The 21329-nt window shown below is 39.1% G+C and overlaps 1 protein-coding gene across 47 annotated transcripts in view; it reads left to right on the forward strand.

Annotated features, from left to right (window-relative positions):
• LOC112965689 (CUGBP Elav-like family member 4) overlaps window positions 1-21329 on the forward strand; it is a 694998-nt gene that overhangs the window by 77450 nt on the left and 596219 nt on the right. For all 47 annotated transcript variants that reach the window (XM_026064898.1, XM_026064921.1, XM_026064900.1 and 44 more), the window contains exon 2: window positions 12777-12859. In XM_026064898.1, coding sequence (XP_025920683.1) covers window positions 12777-12859 — 83 coding nt within the window. The remainder of the gene's footprint in view (window positions 1-12776; window positions 12860-21329) is intronic.

Consider the following 21329-nt stretch of genomic DNA (forward strand, 5'->3'; position numbering starts at 1 on the left):
ACCTATGTTAAATCATTGGAGAAATGCATATCAGTCAGGGTGTCATATTAAACCTTAAAAAGGATGAGTAGAATTATAATTGACCTTCTATAATTTGCTCTGAAACTCTTATTTTCTTGAAATTGATCTGTATAAAATAAAATAAAAAACACCACCAACAAAATCTTCATGGGTGACTGGCTGCCTGAGGCTGTTCAATCCCTTAAAAATTGTAGACAATTGTCTAGCTGACCACTGATGGATTGTATTTTAAGATAATGTCAGCTGACTGGGATGGAAAGTTCTGATTTGCTTTCACCAAGAAAGGTTATTGAAACTGGTTTTCTAAAAGCATGGTCAGTCTTGGGTTAGAGGATGTGTTAAGCCATTGGACAGAATCATAAAAATAAGAAAAAGGGAGAAGGGAGAAAATGGAGGCTCTCTGAATGCCCTTTCTCTTTGATCAGTATTAACTTTTCTTTTATGGTTTTGTGTTTAGGTGACTCCAGTAGTAAAACTTCACTGAAGGACTGATTTGTTCTAATGGCTGGGAGACACCATTAATGTTTACTCTTACCTTCTGTAGGACCATAAACTTTCAACCAATAACTTGTTCTAGATAGCATAAGAATCAGTCCTCATGATTTTGTTCTCAGGTTACAAGTACTTCTTCCTTATGCCTCAGAGTGGGATAGGGAAAGAAAATCCATATTCCATGTCATATGGAATAATGATGTGAAAAATTTTGGAAATTTCTGAGTTAAAGGCATGCTTTTGGAAAGATATCTCCACCCTTCATTTTGATTTAACCCTTTTTTCTAACTTTTCCTATTTTACATTATCTCCCCCCCCGCCCGCGCACACACATGCACACCTAAACAATTGTGTTTGAGGGATTATTCCTGGTCTGGTAGGATCTAAAGAAAAAAAACCTCTACATATGCAAGCATTACACATATGCATGTAAACAAAACAAAAAAGACCACTACTCTAGGAAGCATATTCTTGATTGAGAGATTGGCTAGACACAAAAGCCAGTTTAGGGTGGAGCGGTAGTAGACACTAATATTCCTAATGGTTAAGGAAGCTTTCCTGATGCTCAGCCTAAATGGTCTGTTGTTGAATTTCATGTCATTACTCCTGGTTATTATCCTCTGGTATTACCCTGAACAATTCTTCTCCATACTTTGTATTTACACCTTCAAGGCTTGTAGCTGGTTATTGTCTATTCCCGAGTCGTTATTTAGCCAAGCTATACATATTTAGTTCTCTTAATCTTCCCTCATAAGTCAGTCTTCCTAGCCCATTAAGAGTTTTTTTTATTCTTCTCTGAATTCTGTTTTTGCATGCCTGCACACCCCCCCCCCCTTGTTTTTTTTTCAGGGTCTTTCTGGACACTTCCAGGTGATCAGAACTGACAGGATCCTTTTAGATGTGGGTTTTCTGTTGATGCCAAAGAAAGGAGATGTCTTTGATCTGGCAGTGACAAAAGAGGAAGCATTATTCACAAGATGTCCACTATCACCTGAAAAGTGTATTTTGACATTACTGCCTTTCAGCTTTGTGTCTCCTGTTGAACATTCAGATGTTTGTGGCTATTTTCTACCTGTATTTTGAGTGGAATCATGCAAGGTGCTCAGCATGGTAAATCCTCCTCTAGAGGGCTTCAGGTGACTGGGCACATTACCAAGGGGCTGAGCACCCTCGGACCTGTTGTGCTTTATTCTCCATCTTTCTCCACATGTGAAAACTTCGTTATTGTGCTGTTTGTTTCCTATATCAGTGCTGTTAAATAAGATCAGATGTACTTCTTTGCTAGATAGCTCTTCCATCTTGATGCAACTGCCATTTATCATTCACATTCCTCCTGCCAATCCTCAGTACCTCTGGGGCTACAGTGCTCATTTGAACTAATGTGAATTCATTTTCAAAGTAAAGACTTCTGCTAGAAGATTCATCAAATGTTTGACTGAAACCTCACTGTAGCCATCTACAACATACTCAATGTTCACTAATTTTTAAGTCGATCAACAAAAAAAAGTGATCAAAATCTCTCTCCGGTAGTGATTACTGTACACTTTAACTAGAGTTCTGTATTCATCAGGAAATTGTCCTTCCTTCACTTCACACTGACAAGAGCCCTTTTAAACCTAGGGCACTGAAGCTTTGTAAATTACACAGATCTKGATGTAATTAATTTCACTGTCTTTTTTTTAAATGTCGAAGATTGCATTGTTACACCTTTTCTAAAAATTGGAAGTTTTAGACTCTGACTAGTCAAATTCACATGCTCTTTGTATTTAGCTTCCTGCCCAGGAACTCAATACTGCAGTGGTGGAAGGACATATGCTCCTAAACATTTGAGACAGTAGGGTCCTTAGTCTACTTTATTTGAGAGAATCAACTTCAGTCATAATGTATTATAAATTCTATTAGGCAATTTGTCAACACTTAAAAGCAGACTAACAGGCATTTAAGGCTCTGGGCAGAATCTAGAGAGGTTTTGGCTCAAGGCTGACCTTTCCTGCAAACTATTCAGGTGGCTTTGGACAACCAGTAAAACCTTCCAGCCTTTGCATGTCTTGTCTTGCCCCCAGATAGCTTTTTACTTGAGCCAGGCTGTTACTACAAGCTTGTGCAATATAATGATGGCTCAGCTTAGAGCCTTTGCCTGCATGTGGCTCACTGTTGAAGCTATGCTCCTCTGTTGGAGCTATGACATTACCTTCATTTAAACCATATTGGCAGCGTGGTCCCTGGGTAATACAAATCCCCAACTATGAGAGGAAAGAGATGCAGCAGGAGCTGTGGGGGTCCTCATTTTTGGGACCTAGCTCTCTAGTTTTATAGTATAACAGAGAGATAGGACCTCTGACACCTTTTCCTTTTTTTCTTGTTGATCAAGAAGGTTACTTCATCTCTGTYTGTGGGAGAAGCAGCTGATCTTACTTCATGTTATTCCAGTGCCTATAACTAATGAACAAGTCATATTGAGAAGGAAGGGTAGGAAGAAAGAAGTAGGAGATAAAAGGCAATACTTGTTTGCTTCTAACATCACTTAACAGAGAGAAGAAACAATCCAAAGTTGAAACATATGGAAAACAGCATCTGGTTATTGGAGCTTGGATGTTAATTGTTCTGACAGCTGAAATTTGTCTCCAGAAATCTCATGAAGCCAGCTGGTATCATAGAGTTTTCTCTGGCTTATATTGTGACTCTTGCAAGTTTCTGGAGACTTCCAATATTTCAGGATGATCATCTTGTAGGAGCAGCTGCTGCTTTAAGACTTTCATTCTTGTATTAGCTGGAATCAGAAAATATGTTCCTTGTGGGCTTGGATCTGACTTGTAATATAAAAGTTTTAAGGTGTCTTCAGATGCACTTATCAGAACTTAAACTTAAAACCCTGTGGAATTTGGCGGTGTTGTCCTGTTTATAGTTCTTGCATATGGGGTTAGGGGAAAAGCTTGATTATAAGTAACAGAAATGTCTCAAAATTGATTTTTGAGAAGTATCTGGAAGGGTCAACTCTGAATCTGAACTTCCTGAGTTGAAAAATGTGGGCTGGCAAACTTGGTAAGAACAATAACTCTAAACATATAATTGCAATATTCTGCTTCCAAATGTGCTGCAGGTTCTCTAATAATAGCTGTTTCTTGCAATTGTTTCAGTGCCTTTTGCTTCCCCCCTGAGCTCGAAATGTCAGAAGCCTACTGGCATGTGTACCCTTTCTCAGAGAAGAAAGTATAAGGCTGTTCACAGCATATCTAAGTTTGTATTTAGAACAAGCTACTTCACATCTTCCTGCGACTAAAGCTTAAATAGTGCTATCTACAAGATGTACTCTGCATGGCCCTGGCATCATTTTAAGGGTGGAAACAAGCTTTTCTTATGTTTTCAACTACAAACTAATTCCCTGCACACTGAGTTGATGTTATTTTCCAAGGAGTATGTGTAGCTCAGCTTGGTGCTGCACATTGAGTGTAAAATACCCAAGCTTATGTGGCTGCAGAAGGGCAAGGCTTGGAGAAAGCTGTACATTGCAKAACAGTCTAGCTTGTTTAGAGAGGATTTTGGTATAGGTGTATTTTGAGACCCAAGGCATTTAAAGTAAATACTATTTAAAAATAGTGTAACTGTTGGATATTAGTTGAGACTTCTGGAAGAAGTCTCCCCAAAATAAGTGGGACCAGTAATCAAAATAAAAAGAGGAAAAAGTTTATGAAGCAGCTAAGACTGTTCCAGAAAATCCACTGAGTTATTCATATGCTGCTAACAATAGAAAGAACTCAAAAAGCTGGACCCAGAACAGCAGGTACAGAGTCTAATTAATGCACATGCTCTAAGGAGACTTAACCCAAGACTGTCTGAATGCAAGTGATAGTGTTTCAGCAATAGGATTGCTTCTAGTTATATTCCTAACTCCCACAGGTGAAGTATTTAAAAAAAAAAAAAAAAAAACTAACCCCCCCCCCTTTGTTTATCACCATACTGGAAACCAGAAATGGAGATTTCATGAGAAATTCAATTTTATTAACATTTTTCTGAGACTGCAAGGCAAAATGGACAATTTACCTTTCACTTCAAAAAAAAATCCAACATGTTTGTGTCAGTGAGACAAACTTAGAGACAATCGGGGTTTTAACTTAAAGTTGCTGTATCCTGACCAGGTAGGAGCTAGAACCTACTTATTTTCATCCACACTTGAGTGTTTCCCAGAGTTTAGCCATGACTTTCTCATTAGTGGCCAAGTTCTGAAATGCAGGGAATGCTGTTGCTTGGTCCAGAAAAGCACTTGATCATGAGCTTCACTTTGAAGTCAATATTTTTATAGTTTAAAATCAAAAGCATTCCCTAATTGTTTGATGGATCAGGCTTGAGGGCATGCCTGTCCTTGCAACATGGAACCCACAGTTATTAGGCAAAAAAGAAAAACTGTAGTGAGATTGGGCTGTTCAGAGATGAGTTTTCTGTTGTAATTCAAAGCACCAGATACTTGGAGTCCTAAAAGCACACCTGCAATTTCTCTGGTAGAAAATTACCTTAACCAGTAATCTACATTGCTATTGCTCTAATAGGTAATCTGTCAATGACAGTTTGCTAGATGTATGGAAATTAGATGTTCGTCTATCTGTTCTGGAAAGTAAAATGTTCTTGATGGGCTGGACTTACAGGGACTTCAGCAGTGAATGTTCAGATCAAATGCATCTCAGGTGCATCAAGACGAAACTTAAAGCTAAAAATGTAGACAGTTATAGGAAAATAGCATATGCCAGGTCCTATGTCAAAGCAGTGGTTCATCCTGTCCCTTATCTTGTCTTGAGTACTGGTCAGCACAGCAACTTGCAGGGAACTTTCAAGGCCGCAGGAGAAACTTCCTCTTGCATGGATCTGAGCAGGAAACGTTTCCCTTATTCTAGAGAGAAAGCTTGAGATGTCAAAAGCTTTTCTGTTCTGCACTGGGATGGAGGTAAGCTACCTGTGGAGTTCTCTATGAAGAAATCCAGAGAAGCGCTCTAAGCACCCTTGGGGAGCTTATAGTGACAAGGCACCTCTCTCTGTGTTTAGAAGCACCAGATTCAAGAGCCTGCTTGCCTGATTAGTATTAGTCTGGACTACCGACTGCCCTGGAATAAGTTTCTCATTCTGTAGGCTTTGATCAGAAACAGTGTTCTGGGCCCAAGAAATGTTATTTGACAAATATTTCATTGAAAATGCCTATGAGAATTTTGGCTTTTTAAAATTGATATTTTCATCCAAAACCTACGTGTTCTGAAAATCAAGCTGTGTGTGTTTTGTTGAAATGCTTATTTACAGTAGCAGTTACTCAAGTCTCTCTGCTGTCTGCATGGACAGTACTAAATATAATTAAGCACCGCTCAGTCCGAGGAAGGACTCTGAATGATTTGAATTGTACATATCCATGTCTCATTTGGAAGTATCATAAATGCATTTTACATAAGTTTCTGTAAATATGGTTAATTTCTGCATTTCAAGACCTTGATTCTTAATTTGTTTTTTTAATATTGGTACATGGGTGTGTATGAGTGTGCATTATGTATAGTTCTATATACAGACCCCATCAATTATCTATAGTAGGAAAATAACAGCATCATAATAGTTAATGGCAAATAACATAAGAGGAAAAAGAAAATTAGCATTCCACACAGCAGGGCATTTYGGATGTTAATCTGCCTTGTAATATAATTGACAGGGAAGCTGATATCTGGGAAGATTTTTATTCCTATCTTTTCCTCTAAACAGTGTTCAGCGGTTGTGCAGCAGGGAAAATGGAGGAAAAGACAGTTCTAGTCAAGTGAATGTTCTTCACCAGAGAAGATGTTAACTTCATTTAGAAGGTAGTTAATCACTATGAGAGCAACAGATGAAGAAATTGGATAAAACACTTTCAGTTCCAAAAGTTTTTATTGATTGTGTCCCCTCCCTCAAGAAAATTCAGCTCAATCTCTGAAAACCTCAAATGATTAAACCTTGGGCAGTCCACTATAGACAGAGCAAATGAGAATTGTTTCAAAACTAGACAAAGCTAGGATAGTTAAAGAGGGAAAAAAAGGTTTCTTTCTCACTTTGAAATCCTATATGGGAGACAATTTGAGATGTTGATTTTAAGGCAGGAGTTTTCTTAAGAAAGAAATCTTTCTCTGTATAACAGGCTGGTGAATGTTGGAGCAAGGGACTGTTTTATTTTCAGGGGAAGTGCTCCCCTAGAACACAAAGCTAGGGCTTGGAAGAGAGAGGACAGATCTCTGGTCCACCGAAGACTTCTTGCTCACCTTGGACAAATGCCCTAAACATAATCAGAGCACAGAGAGAGGCATCACTAAATGCCGCAGATCTGTGAACAAAGAGTGCCTGTTTTCCACAGGTGCAAGTTTCTCTCAAAGCAGCTCCTCTACAAGACTGTAGTCATTAAGTTGGAGTGTGACTAGCAAGTGGTCTAAGTTGTGCATAATTATTGTTCTTCCCTATTGTCCATATACAGCATCAAGGCCTGAAGAGTTGTGCTTGAGCTACAGTTTGCTTTCTTGAATTTGAATTCCATTTTGGGCTGCTGGAGCAAAGCCCTTAGCTTCTCTGCCTTTGGGTTTTGGGAAGCTAGGTACATTAAAGGCAGTGGGGAAAATGGCCTACAATATTAGATGCTGTATGAATTGACTATTTTGTTTTTCCTTCTGAGATGCTGCTAACACAACAGTAAATTGGTCACCGGTTCACATGCTATACAGGAGTATAACATAAGACATAAGAAGGCTGATTTAGAAGACCTCACTATTGGAGTCAATGAGTATTACTGAAACTAAAACTATAAAGCTGTTTGTCTTAAACTGAAAAAAACTGTSTTGACAGCCTTGTAATAGTTTTTTCTTGGGTGATGATTCCTATTTTAGTTACACTTACAGATATCAGAAGTAATGCTGTAATTTCAGAAGGTATCACCTGTCAGCTGAGCCGTGGAAAAACTGGCTGTGTATATACTCTAGCATTACAAATGTTTGAATCAAATGTACTGGATTAGACCACTGAAACCAACCTTCTCAAAACCTAGGGTTATCTCAGCTATTCTGGATTATCACTGATTTAGTTTAGGTCAGTGTCTGAGCCAAGGATTCTCCCAGAAGAGGCAATAGATGATGGGGCAAATCATGAACCCCTGATTTATGTTTTGGTGTAACTGGMTGGTTTGGGGTTACATACAATGCTCTCCCCTTGACTGTAGTTATGTCCCTGAGCTCAGAATTTGTTATAGCTCTTCTGGCTTTCATCCAGAACACTCAAAGCACCCAACAAACTTTAAGTTGCCATTATAACACCAATGAGTAAACATAGGCCCGGAAAGATTAAGGGACTGTTCCAAAGCCTTTTGAAGTGTGCAAGTATTTTCTCATTGGATTTAGGTCAGACCTTCAGTGACTTGTTCAGACATGCAGCAGATACCTGGAAAAGATCTTCATGGTTATAGTCTAAATTCCAGACAATGCTTCTGTATCCAAAAATACAGAAGAGTTACAGGCACACTTCTTGTGAGGTTATATAGTTCTAATAAATAATATGTCTCCAAAACATCAGGCAGAGACATAAGGTCATAAGTCACTAAATGCTTGTTYTTTGGCCTAAACAACAGGCAAAGAAGAGAGACTGTGCCAGGATACCTGTGGCTGTCTGCCAGATTAAGACAAGAAAGGGGGGAAAAAAGCCCTTAACTAGTTATTGATGTGGTCAGTATGCATCCTCTTCATCTCCACAATATATAATAAGGATTAATTAAGGTACAGAAAATGCACATCCTTGAGGTAGCTGGAAATTTAGAGGTATTCATGGGTTGAATCTGTTGCTGTGAATATACAACCTTGAAGCTAAAAGTCTGCACCTGAGATAGTTTTGCTGGAGTCCTGCACTCAGTGCAAAGAACAGGCATCTTCAGAGGTTTATTCCTCTCATTTATGCTAAGTCAAATGAATTTCTTGCCATTGATGTAGACCCTTGGATAACTAACTTTAGCTAAACCTGAGATAGGTGAGCAGCGCTCCTTTGCAGGTAGGATCGGCTTATCTGGTTGAAAGTGACTGAATATCAGTATTTAAGGAAACTGATTCACTGAAGTTAGCGCTGAGATGCAGGGTGAAAAGATTCTGCCTTTGTCCCAGGATGAACTGAGTCCTGGCAGGGTGAAATAATTCTGTTTCTCCATGAATGCTGTTCAGCTCAGAATGTGGCTTCTGACTGTTCTGCCTCCCAGGCTTGTGCAAAAATCTTCAGGAGACTTATTCTGGGCTTGAGGTTGCCATAAGTGCGATCGTTATCCATCTGTATTCCATGCAATTATTATTTATGTTATTGAATTCCCTGGAGGTAAAATTAAAATAGAGCTTTTCTTTTTTCCATCTCAAGCTCCTGTTTTTATTTCCCCTTTTTCTTTAACAACCTTGTTTCCCAGGAGACCACTTGATGTGTTCTCATGTTTCCAAGAGACTGCAGTTCAATAGGTTGAGAGTTAATTGCCAGCTGGGAGTTTCCAGATGTTTATGCACTAGCCCAAAGAGCTGTCCACTGGTAGCAAGCAAATGAACAGCTGGAAAGACAATCCAAACAAAGCATCTTTCAGCTGATTGACACATGTCTGGAAAACTTGGCATGTTTGAGAGAAATGGAATTGAAATTAGGAACAGCTAGGAGCAAATCCTTCATTATCAATAATTAGTCAATTAGATTTTTTTGTTCAAATTCAGATATAATTCTCAAGCACTGTACTCAGTCATTATCATCCATACAAGTAGATGACAGAAATAATGCATAGCCTTCACCCTATCTTTCCTTGAGATGTGTTTAGAAATACTCGTTATACTAGGCTGTTCTACAGGGCTGGATGGTGCAACTGATTTATAATGGGATATGAAGCCTTTCACCCAGAAGTCATATTCATATCCAGCCCAAACAGCTGATGGCAAATGAGCTGTTAAGTAGAGCTGCTTAGAGTTTTCCATCAAGATGGTTGTTCAGTGAAATAGGTGGTTGTGTATAAAAACAAAACTTTCTATGGAGAAAATCGATCATTCTGAAACTCCTTCTATCTGGAAAATCAGAATGGGGAAAAAAGTTTCACCAGTTTGCCTTCTCTTTGTGAAATCCAATAGAGTTGTTTCATCTGATATTATTTCAAGACTCAACTGTCCAGGGTGTTGTATCCTGTGGTATTAGAGCTTGAGGCTTGGTGCTCTGTCCTTTGAGCCATGTCCTCCAGGAAGCACCATATCTTTTAAATGGGCCGTACTGATTCACAGTGAAAGAGGTAGCCTGAGAAAGGTGCAACATGAAGGAGGTGCTACAGCTATACTTCCACTAGGCATCAAAATGCAATGGGCAGTTCAAGTGTTTTGATGTTTGAGGTTGGGGGCAGGGTGGCGGGGGTGCAGGCAAGAATCTTCTTGTAACTCTTCCGAATGCACCAGGAGCTGAAATATCGGAAATTCTTGCAGGATCGAGTAATAGATTTCTGCTGTTTTATTGCAATCCAGGTGTTAATGCTTTTGAAAAATGTTATTCTAGCTGATGCTTTTTTTTTTTGCCCTATAGAGCAATTTTATGCAAAAAGTAAAGGTAAGACAAAAAGAAGGGGGGGGGGGACAAAAAAAACAAACAGCAACAAAAGAGCCACACCCATGAACTGGCCTTTTCCATGCCAAGGTTGAGGTCTATCAGGAAAGATTAAGCTCTCTGTTCTTCCAGCTGGCCATAGCTGGAATGGGACTTCTCTCTGGCTCTGTTAAGCTCTCAGGATTCACTTGAAGTAAATTAGACRTTTTTCTTAAATAAATGCCTTTTTGCCCAACAAAGTCTGAACAGAGTATAATTTGTGTGCATGATGTAATCTAAGGAGTAAGGTTTTAAAAAAAAAAAAAAATTACCTGCACAAAAGCCTTTTTTGCCCCTGAAAGTATTCCTTTTCTTTGATGTTGGAGTATATGCGAACCTGTGACTAATTTCCTCATCTTCATTTCAAATTTCTGCCCCAAATGCCTTGTTTGGGAGTCAGTGATGTTTGCATGAATTCTATTAAATAGTGTTTCTGAGAGTTTGGTACTTCCAGCACTTGCACAAACATCTTTGGAGAGGACTTCATGCAGGTTGTTCCCTCCTGAGAACTTACTCCCACACACACCTTCTGTGGATCTTGGAAGGAAACATTGCTCTTACAAAGAGAGGAGGAGTCTGCTGTCTACTCCATCTGAATTACAGTCACGAAGTGGTAGGAGTTGCAGGACATTGTTACCCTGAACTGTCGTCACGGCCATCACAATAAGGAGAAAAATATAGCTATCATTATGGGAGCTTTACACTGCATAGTTTATCTCTATAACAGTGCACTATGATGTGCCTAATTAGACTGTATCAGCTGTTCCACGTCTGCTACTAAAGGGAGACTTTCTTATTGTGTCTAGTCAACAGAGAGCTCTCAGCCTGTGATTTAGCACTGAAATTAAATTTAAGCATAGTTTCCCATTTGATTATCAAGCTATGGGTGACTTAAGGATCCTTTTCAATCCATTACCTCCACTAGCTGTAAACTGTCTCTGCCACRGGTTCTTCCCCTTCTCTGGCAGATGCAAACAAACTGAAAACTCATTCATTTAAAGTTAGAGGGGAATGAATCCAAATAATTAGAGGATACAAACTTTTGCTGTTGTTCAGTCTCCTTTCTTGATTGTTGACTTTGCTCATGAGACTTACACCTATTGAGACATAATAAATTTGATTGGCTGGAATACATTGAAAGGAACAAGACCTTCAGAAAGCGATGCAGGGTAAGAAGTAGGGCAAAAATTAGTTTTTTTTTTTTTTTCTTCTCCATGTCACATTGGAACAATCACCCAGCTTGTGGCTTCGCAGTGAGGGGAGTAGGATGACTTCAATAAAATATTCTTAAAGATTATGTATAAATTCCTTTCTAGTTCAGTGTCTACTAACATATTAAGAACATTGTAAAGTAGAAAGGAACAAGTGTACATCTCTTCACTAATATTTTCTAAGGAATCTAAGGACCTAATCTCCTTTATCTAAGGAGGAAACAGTGGCTATTGTCTGAACAGAAAGATCTCAGTGGTAATTTTGGCCTGAAAACCTTCATAGTCTGGTGTTTACTCACCTTTCGCATATTTTTTAATATGCACAGGGGAGAAGGTGAGTGGGTCAAGATGAGGTTATGGAACATGTATGGAGAGATTGCCAAGGAAACTAACTTGTGCTGCTCTTGGAAGATGCCCACAACTTGATGGACATGCTGCCTGAACCTTGAAAGATGTGATATCTCCACTTCAAGGAGCTGGCGAGGTTGCAGGTGTTCTGTAGTAACTTCAGAGAAAATGTCCTCTGCATAACAAGCACTCCTTTTGCTGCAGGAACTGGCAGGTTTTCAGTATACTGCAGTAAGCAGGAATAATCTGATCACATCAGACACAAGTGATACAAGACATTGCAACATTGACTAGTTATACAAGAAGGGGAAGCATGGGGTTGGGCAGAAGAGGTGGGGCAGAGTTTTTGCTCTGCCCTACCATGACCAGGATTTAGCCTTTATAGTTGATAAGCTAACTTTCGAGGGACCCGAGGACTTGATATACTGAAGTGGCTCTGGAGTTCTAATGATTTGTAAAGCAACGTGGATGTTTTGGATTGTTTGTTTGGTCTTTGCTGTGATTGTCTTTGTATGCGTGGCTAGAAGCCAATGAGCCCTTGCAGCAGTGTGTGCAGGGTGGTGTCTTTCTGGTGTGAATGCAAACAGGGAGATTACTTGTGGATGCAAGTCAGGCTAAATAATAGGCGTAGTCCTCTGCAGTAGGAAGTCCTAAGTCCTTGTATGCCCTTTATTTGAAGTACTTGGTACAAAAGAAGGGCATGAGACCTCCAACACGTTATGGCAATAAGGGTCTTGCTCCCAATGCTGCTGCTCAAGTGGCAGTAGGATCTTATGCCCCACCTTGCCACCCTGTGTGTTCTCTGAGATCATTAATCCTGTATAGCCCTGTGTATCTGATACTTAAACATGTATTCAAATAAAAATAAGCATTCATATCTATGCTGTTGCCCACTTTTCACCAGGGCTTAGAAGTGATGATAGCTTCGTTTCTTGACTCTTCACTGCTGACCTACTAAAGAGAGATTTTTATGGCTGTTTTACTGGGAATGAGATGATGATGGAAAAGCACTTTGTTCTATATCCCAATTTTAAACTGGTCTGCTCTGAATACTGCTCTTACTGAGATTTTGCCTTCTGTTTCCAGGCTGTGCCTTCCTAACATACTGCGAAAGGGAGTCTGCTCTAAAGGCCCAGAGTGCACTGCATGAACAGAAGACACTGCCAGGGGTGAGTCCAGATTATTAAATATATAAGTGTATATATATAAATCTAAAATGAGTTACATATGGAGTTCCCACTGTGGATTTGGAAGCATAATGTCTGCAGTTACCTGAATGACTCACTATTTGCATTGTGCAAATAAAATCGAGATGTCACCAACTCACTGGAGTGGTTTCCATGCACAAAAATAAAAGCTTYCTCCTCTAATGAGGAGACAGGTAGAAGTAATAAACTGGTTATGGGCTGAAGTCTACCAGCCTTGTTCAAGTGGGGAATGGCTTTAGATTTCTGACCCCTCTAGTGAAATGCTAAAAGTGCTTACCAGGTGCTATTTCTCAGTATTTTTCTTCTCTGAAGCAAGGTGTGGCAGCAAGAAATAAAGAAACAGATCACATTATTGAGTTATCACAGAATGAAAACATATTCCTGATGACAAAGTGGTTTGACTCAGTTACTTTAGTATTCAAGCAGCTGTAGCAGATTGGAAAGGCAGTGAGACAAGGAGAAAAGAGAGAGAAGAGACGAACGCAAGATAATGAGGAAAATTATTCACATGAGCAAGATCTAAGGTTCAGACAACACAAGTGGAACTAAAAATAGAATCAGCATTATGTGGGGAAGACCTGCCCTGCTGGGATGGGTTTCCAGTTTAGCAGTAGTGGGAGGAGGGAGGGGGAGACTATTTAGATTCAGCTGGGGTACATGGACTGGAAACAGCTGAGTGCAGTACTTCTGGTGGCTAGAAAAGAGCTGGTTTGACTCTGTCACTGAAGCCAGGGATCAAGTACTTGAGTGTAATCCTGAAGGCTTCAGATTGTATCTAAAATGAGAGGTGATTGGCCCAAAAAACTGTCATTATTAGTTAGTACTGAAAGACTGAGTCTGCTTACTCATAACTTACCTCTCCACAAAACTTGAGGTTCTGCACCAGTTGCTCTATGCTGCTGAAGACAGTGCTGGTTCTGTTCTGCTTATTTGTCATCCTGGGTCTATTTACCTATCTCTTTGCCACCTTGCCAGTATGGAGATGCCCACACACTTGCTCGTCTGCATCTATCTTTGCCTTAAATGCCTATACCTTATGTAAATATATACATACTTCATTCACTAAAAATACATTTCTGTCAGCTGACAACTCCCTCTGAATTATTTTTTCTAAAAAAACAGCCACAGACTGTTTGAGWGTGACTTGAGTCTTGTTAGGATTTAGTTTTTCTTTTCATTTTTTGATATTAACAGGTGATGCTTTCCTTTTATTCAGACAGAGGAGAAAAATAATGGAGCTCAATGTATAGAAAACACATTTTGAATAGGGATGCTTTGAGTAACACTTTACTTGAAATTTTCTGAAATAAGCTTGAAAGTGGCACATGTGCCACTTACCAAACCCAGAGCTATGCTTGTGGTGAATGGGGTGTTGTATATTTAAAAGATGCTAACTACAGTTCTAAGTGTCCTCACTGAGATTGTTTGCTCCTCATTAGCAGTCAGACTACTAGCTTACATATGGAGCTCATACCTTCTCTGTGTCTCTTGAAGCTATGCGATGCCTCAATGAAGTCAGTGGACCAGTGAGATTATAGAGGGCTCAGAATAAAATATAAATAAAAATTCTTTTTAAAGAACCTTTCTTTGTATTTCCACATTTCTGAATCTCAGCTTGCATTTTAGAGACTTTGAAATCACAAAAATCTTAAAAACAAAAATGTTGTCTCAGACAATGGCAAAATTCAACCAGCTTTGCATTAAGATCAAGATTTTGCCAGACTCTGTTGCCTGGTCCTAGACCACAGTGAGAACATCTCCTTGTTTTACGTCCTAGCCCTACTTCTACCATGTGTAGCCCGGACTGACCACACTGACTTCAGATGGCTTTTTTGTTATGTTACCTCAAGGTGTAAAACAAATCAGGATCTGACTGAACTGGGAACAAAGAATCCTCCATGTCTAAAATAGCCTGTTTTTCAAGAGTTCTGAGCTCCGACCTCTCCTATTACATTCATTTCCAGTTCCGTTTGTCTCGGGATGAAGCCTTACTTTCCACTAGCAAAACCCTATGCATGCAGTTTTCTGCCAGGTTCCTGAACTCATCTTCTGAATGATGTCACTGTAGTTTATTTAAGGAAACTAGCCTTGTCTCTTGATAAACTATCATGCCTGGATACTGTTTTATGTTTCCTATGTGAGTAGCAAAGAATTATTTATGACTTACCTGACTGTATTTGATAACATGCACTGACAATATCAAGCATAGTTCATCACCATAAAATAGGAAGCACTCGTAAGGTCAAGGGTCTAAGTCCTCATTCACGTGAGTTCACAAATAATACATATATAACACCTTCTCTTGACCCTCCAGCATCTACGACACAAACAGTACTACCGAGGAACTATGGAAAATAATTAACGAGTCTGGTATAGCAAAAAAGAAATAATACTACAGTGAGTTGTTGAATCGAGACGCTTTTCCCTCCCCCAGTAAACTGTATATTTGCCTACCCTTGCAGTCTTGCTGTTTGTGTTCTTTCTATTATAAAACAGAGAATTGAGTCATTTTTAATAGTATGCACATGAATGCTAATGTATGGAAATGGTGAAGCATCAGGAGTTTGTGTCCGGATTCAGATGCCTTGCCTCTTAGCTATGTATCACTGTGGTTTTTAGTGGAGTGGCTACATGCACATATTTTACAGTAATTACTTTCTGGATGTGCTTTGTAAGATGACAGAAATATGTTTCACATATTTCTATGTTATATGTGGGACATAAAGTCATCTTGTGGAATAATCAAAAGACTTCCAAGCAGGTATGTGTTGATTAATAAAGTCTTTATGGTACTTTGTTTTGGGGCGGGAAGGAATCATGATAGATATTTTGCAGAAACTAGAATGGAATGTAAAAGAAAATTATCAGTTGAATACTCTTCATTTAAATTAATTAGGCTGTTTTGGACAGTTTGAAATTCTGCCTTGCCTAAAATTGAAGCTTAAGGTAGCAGGGTATGTATGTATGTGTAAAGAGCACTTTTGTGAGTGTTAGATGATTCAAATTCTAACGTTTTATTTGTGATTGTTTATTTTACATATAATAGAGTAGCTGGATGATGAAGTATATTAGTTCTTTAATAATTTATAGAAATGCTTTGATGTTGCAGTAATTACATTAAAGGTCACATATCAAAGGTAATTTGGTTGAGCAGCTGTGATGGTTTCTCAGAAGCAATCAATATTGCTGTCCGTGGTGCTGATTTCACCAAGGGGACTGCCAGATTAAAGGAGGCTTATTACCAGCCAGACAGACACGAGGGAAATCAGGAACAGATTGGAGAGATGCACTATTCTCTTTCCCCACCTATAATTAACACTGTTCACCATAATCTGTGCTAATCCTTCATAGTGGGAAACCACTTCCCCCCCCCCCCCCGACATCATAAAAGCAAATTAGGCAAGGAAGGGTAATTTGGGGAGAGGGAAAGAGAAAGTAGAGAAAGTAAAAGTTGATTCACCCTTGAGATTTTTGATCCTGGTATATCTTTCAGTGATGAAGTGCAATATCAGAAACGCATTCCATGATCTTGGGGAAAGCACAGGGAAGAAAGTGATCTAGACAATGACAGTGCAGGGGACATGAGAATTGTCTGCCTGCAGATTTGGTATAATATTATCTATTTGCCCCACAAAGCTCCACAGGAAATGAAATCAGGGAAATAAAATTATGTTTTAAGTGTAGTCATTTTGATTACAAATTATAGTGAGGCCAACTTTTTCTCCCCTTTCTTTTTTCTTTCTGAAGCGAATGGCAGAGGATAATGCTGAGAAATGTAATTACGCTATCAAGATCTACTTTTATTTATAGCACAAATAAACTGAGCTCATGTATGATAAGCACAGCAGCATTTTTTCCTCTGGTTCTTTGTGGCGCTCTCAGGCACTGGGAGTGAATAGTCCATGTATACTTGGTTGGAGGCATTGCYTTTTTGCATAATGTTAAAACCTCCCTGTAAGACTCACAAAGAATAACTATGAAATTAAGTAGCTAGGAAACTATTAACCTCAGCAATCTGAAGGTCTTATTTAAGTTGGGAAATAAGCAAGGGTGTTTTTGTTTTGTTTTTTAGTATATATTCCTCCTGAAAGGAAGAATGGTACTATGGATGTACTAAATTGCTCAGCGCATAATTAGTGTTTTCTTCCTAATAGTTCTTTGTCTCTTCAGCCTCCTAAAACAAACATTCTTTCATATTCACCCTCATTCCTCTTTAAAAAAACATGTCCCCTTAACATTAAAAGACAGGTGGGCTCATAAGACTGTTATTAAACCCTTGTTAAAAACTGATGAAACTAAAGTTGTGCTCAGTCTTCCAAAAATTTTGTGCATGTTATTGCTCTCACTTGGTTAAAATTCATATGTGAGGAAAGACCCCTGAGCAATAGAAGTCTTGCAAAATCTAGCCTCTCTTGAATCCTTGTAATGAGGCTTAAATGAGACACAAGTATCACACAGACTTTGTAAGAGTCCTGCATGTATAGCATGAATTTCACCCATTTAAGCAGACCTTACTATAATTTTACAGTCTTACTGTCCTTTTTAATGTTTCAAAGGCTTTTCCAAAAGCTTGTTAGCCATGAAACCACATATCACCCTGCACACTGTGTTAAGCCAAAAGTGGTATTATATTCCCGCACCTTCTCATTTCAAAAGTTTTTTTTCTACCAATGTAAATTGCAATTTGGTCAGCAGTGGCAGGCTGGATGGGTTCCATTGATTAAAGTAGCCTGCTGAACACACAGCCTGCTCACCATGCCCTTTAGATTTTGAAAGAAAACACATTTAATTGTTCCCTTGGGAGAAACATGTCTGTTTTCTGAAGTTAAAAATGAAGCTGAAAAGGAATAAAAACAGATTTGAGGTAAGATACTTGCAAAAAACAGCCCTGTAAAAATTCTCCAGTACTGTAAAATCTTTAGGTGTCAATGTCATGGTTAAAAAATTTTTGTCTATCTTTTTTTTCCTCCTTSTGACTGACCAGACAGTCAAAAGATTTTTTGGATCTTACTTTGGGGAAAGGAGGGGCCAAGAGAGAGGGAGAGGAAACCATATGCACTTTCCATTTGCTAAAAACCCCTGTAGTTTGACAGTGCTGTTCTGTTCGCCAGATGAGATGAAACACCTGGGTCCTATCTGCTTGGTAAACATTAAAGTTCCATTTCACTAGTTAAAGATTGGCTTCTATATCCCTATACAGCAGCCTCTGGAATACAAAGTAAACTCTGCCATCCAGTCCAAAGAGCTTTGGAGCAAAAGGATACAGTGCAAGCATTGTGACAGAACGAGTGTGTTGGATGCATGCTGTTATATCTCAGCTGAGACTGGTGTATTCATTGCATTTATGATTTCTGACAAAGCTCAGATGTGCAAAATGTGAACTAGGCTTCTCAATTGTGTTTGAGATTTGGTGAGCATTCAAAAAGGGTGTGCATAAATTAAATTATTAAATATATTTTATTTTCTTTCTCTCTCAATTTGACACCTTTTTGGCTCTCAAAGGGCAATTTCTAAGCTATTCAACAAAAGCCGTTGCTGGACCTTCATTTGCTTTATGTGTTATTCAATGACAACTTTTCTCTCTGACGTGTCTGCCATAGGAGGATCAATCTAATTTTATGTACAACTGTAAAGATGAATGATAAGTAGAAAGGATTCAGGCAAGTACAAGCTGAATAAATTATAAAGGGCAAATGATGACAGGACTGAGGGTCCCAGGAGACAGTGATATGATAACAGAAACTAAAGACGAATTTATGATGGATGTAGTTAGCATGTACTGAGGCTGTTAATTCTTCAGGGTAGTTTTACAACTTCTTGTGATTGGAGCAATCAAAGTATTTCATTTTAAAGAGATGCTGTATATTTTCACTTGTCTGTTCTGCATATTTGTATGTATGGTCTCATTTATATGCATAGCAGTAAACTCCCATAGGCTAGTCAAGCTTACCTCCCATCAAAGGGTCCCTATTCTCCAAACCATAATGCCACTGTTTATGCATAAATAAATAGATAATGTGTGAAGATTTGAGGGCAAACCTGGATCTTGGGGAAAAAAAAAGTTTCCATTTTCATAGCACACAGCAATCAGTTCAGCTCGGATCCTGCAGGTGACTGAGCACCTTCAGCTACCTTCAAAGCCAAGCCAAGGGATTGAGTTAGCTCACAGATCTCTGATGAAAAACTATATATAACAAGTTTCAGGTAGGTCAAATTYTGGGTTTAAGCTACTTTAAGAGCAGCTGATGCAGCATCATAAAGTTAGAAGCAAATCTGATCTCAGAGCAGTTCTTGATTGCATTTCATTCATACTCTTATTTCTATCTCTTGTTCCTTATTATTAAGGATATTTGCATGAAAATGATCTTTTTTTCCTTCCTCTGAAGGGTTGCCTCTTGTCTGTGAGTAATGCTTACTCTGGCCTACATTTGTGCATGCCATGGGTTTGATTCTGACTTCATTTACACAAGTGTAAATCAGCAATGATCTGATTGAGGTCAAGGGATTTATGTGGCGTAGGAAAGAGCAGACTCAGCTATATTTGTCACTGCTGAAATGATGTCATCGTGAACCAGCACCATAGCTCTAAATGAGGAAACAAATTTCTACCAAGAATCTTTCCATCAGAACATCTGATCTCACAAAATGCTGAGCATCCCTGACACCTGCTGGGCCATTAGAGAGCTCTTGTGGGCTTTCTGTTGGAGTGAGGTCCCAGCTCCGAACTATAGGAACTGGAGGTGGTCAGTGTCTGGGTGTTTCAACAGTATTATCCATTAGACACCACTCAATCCTAAACACTAGGGGTTTCCAGTAATATTGCACTAGTGATTCAAGTAATGACTGGATATACTCATGAAGAATTCGCAAGCAGTAGACCATTGTTTCTTGTCTCATGTTATATGGATAATATTGTGTATCTATACACACACTGACCAGTCCGGTGGTCATTTTTCCTAGGGTAACTTTTCCATAAACACCTGTTTGCACTGTACAATAATGAAGCATACACTGACTGTGCAATATTAAGCTGTCCCTCCATTATGGATCAAGGAAGCACTTGGATGAAGATGTTATGTGACTCTGTTGATTTGGCCTTTCATCTCTGGCAATAATGCCTGCCTATAATATAGGTATACTGGAGGCAGCTGTACTACATGTGGCTTATAGTGGTGTGTGCTCTCTGCTCTGTGCTTCTTTGTGGTGTGTACATGCCTTTAAACCCCTTGGATATTCATGGAGATGTAAATCACTCTCAAAACTGTACGCAAAAACTGAAGTTGGGTGGCAGTTAAAGTATGTATGTGTATTGCCAAAATGGCAAAATAATTTGAAGCCCAGAGAGGCGTGTCTTGGTTTGGTTTAATTTAGTTAGCATGTATAATAGCAATGAAAGCACTACAGCACAGGCTTGAACACTGCGGAGCAGCTTCAGTCCATGGCCAATAATTCCTGGGAGTGTACACAATAAGGACTTAAATTCTGGCTGAAGCACTACTTCTGTTAATGCTTCTTATGCTAGCTAGGCTAGGAACATCTATGCACGTTGAAACCAGTTTAGATGGACTGCGAGCTTTAACACAAGAAATAGAGGCACTGAATACAAACCCTTTCAAAAATCTGTCCCCTGCATTAAATACTTCAAGTGCATGATTAATACATTAAACTTAAAACCATGCTTGAAGTTAAGTGCACCCTTTAAGGAATTAACTGAACTGAAATCCTTTGGGAGTGGCAAAGCCTGTCCCATCTCTCCGCTTATGGATAACTTTTGATAGGACTTGACATAATGCAACCTATTTAGCTTCTGTGCTTCACTTCTGCTGTGCTCTTGTTTTGGCAGGGAGAAAGTGGTGGGGAATGACTGGCCATGAGATTGCACTGTCAGTTCAGACAAGTAGATATCTGAAGTGACTTTGCTCTGTGGAGTAGCTGCAGTGAGAGCCTTACAGTGGCACTGCATGTACGAGTTGCTGTACTTGGCAGGTTCCCAGCAATGTCAAATCTTTCTGATTAGTTTCTGTAAGTACAAGGACAAAATTAAGCCTAACCTATTTTTCAAAGAATAAATGTGCATTTCCCATTTTTCTCATTAATGGGAACCTTCTTATATCTTGTTTCCCATACTCTTTCTCCCCTCCCCTTTCCATCATGTAACCCTTAAAAAAAAGGGTCTTGTTTCATTAAAAATATCTCCTTTTAAAAACACATGCCTTTAAATTCCTCTGATTTCTGTACCTAATTTTGACCTCTAGATGCATATATTTTCAATTCCAAATGAACTCTGTGATACTAAAAGTTCTTCCCTTCCTTTCCTCATATGCATGGGAAACTACAATCCCAAAGCCTCAGCTGTTTTCCATTGCATATTTTTCTATGTCTTGTTGCAAAAGATGGTTTTGCTCATTGTCTTTGTAGGAAGATTTGGCAG

This window comes from Apteryx rowi, unplaced genomic scaffold (assembly GCF_003343035.1).
Source record: "Apteryx rowi isolate R43461 unplaced genomic scaffold, aptRow1 scaffold_221, whole genome shotgun sequence".
Taxonomy (NCBI): Eukaryota; Metazoa; Chordata; class Aves; order Apterygiformes; family Apterygidae; genus Apteryx; species Apteryx rowi.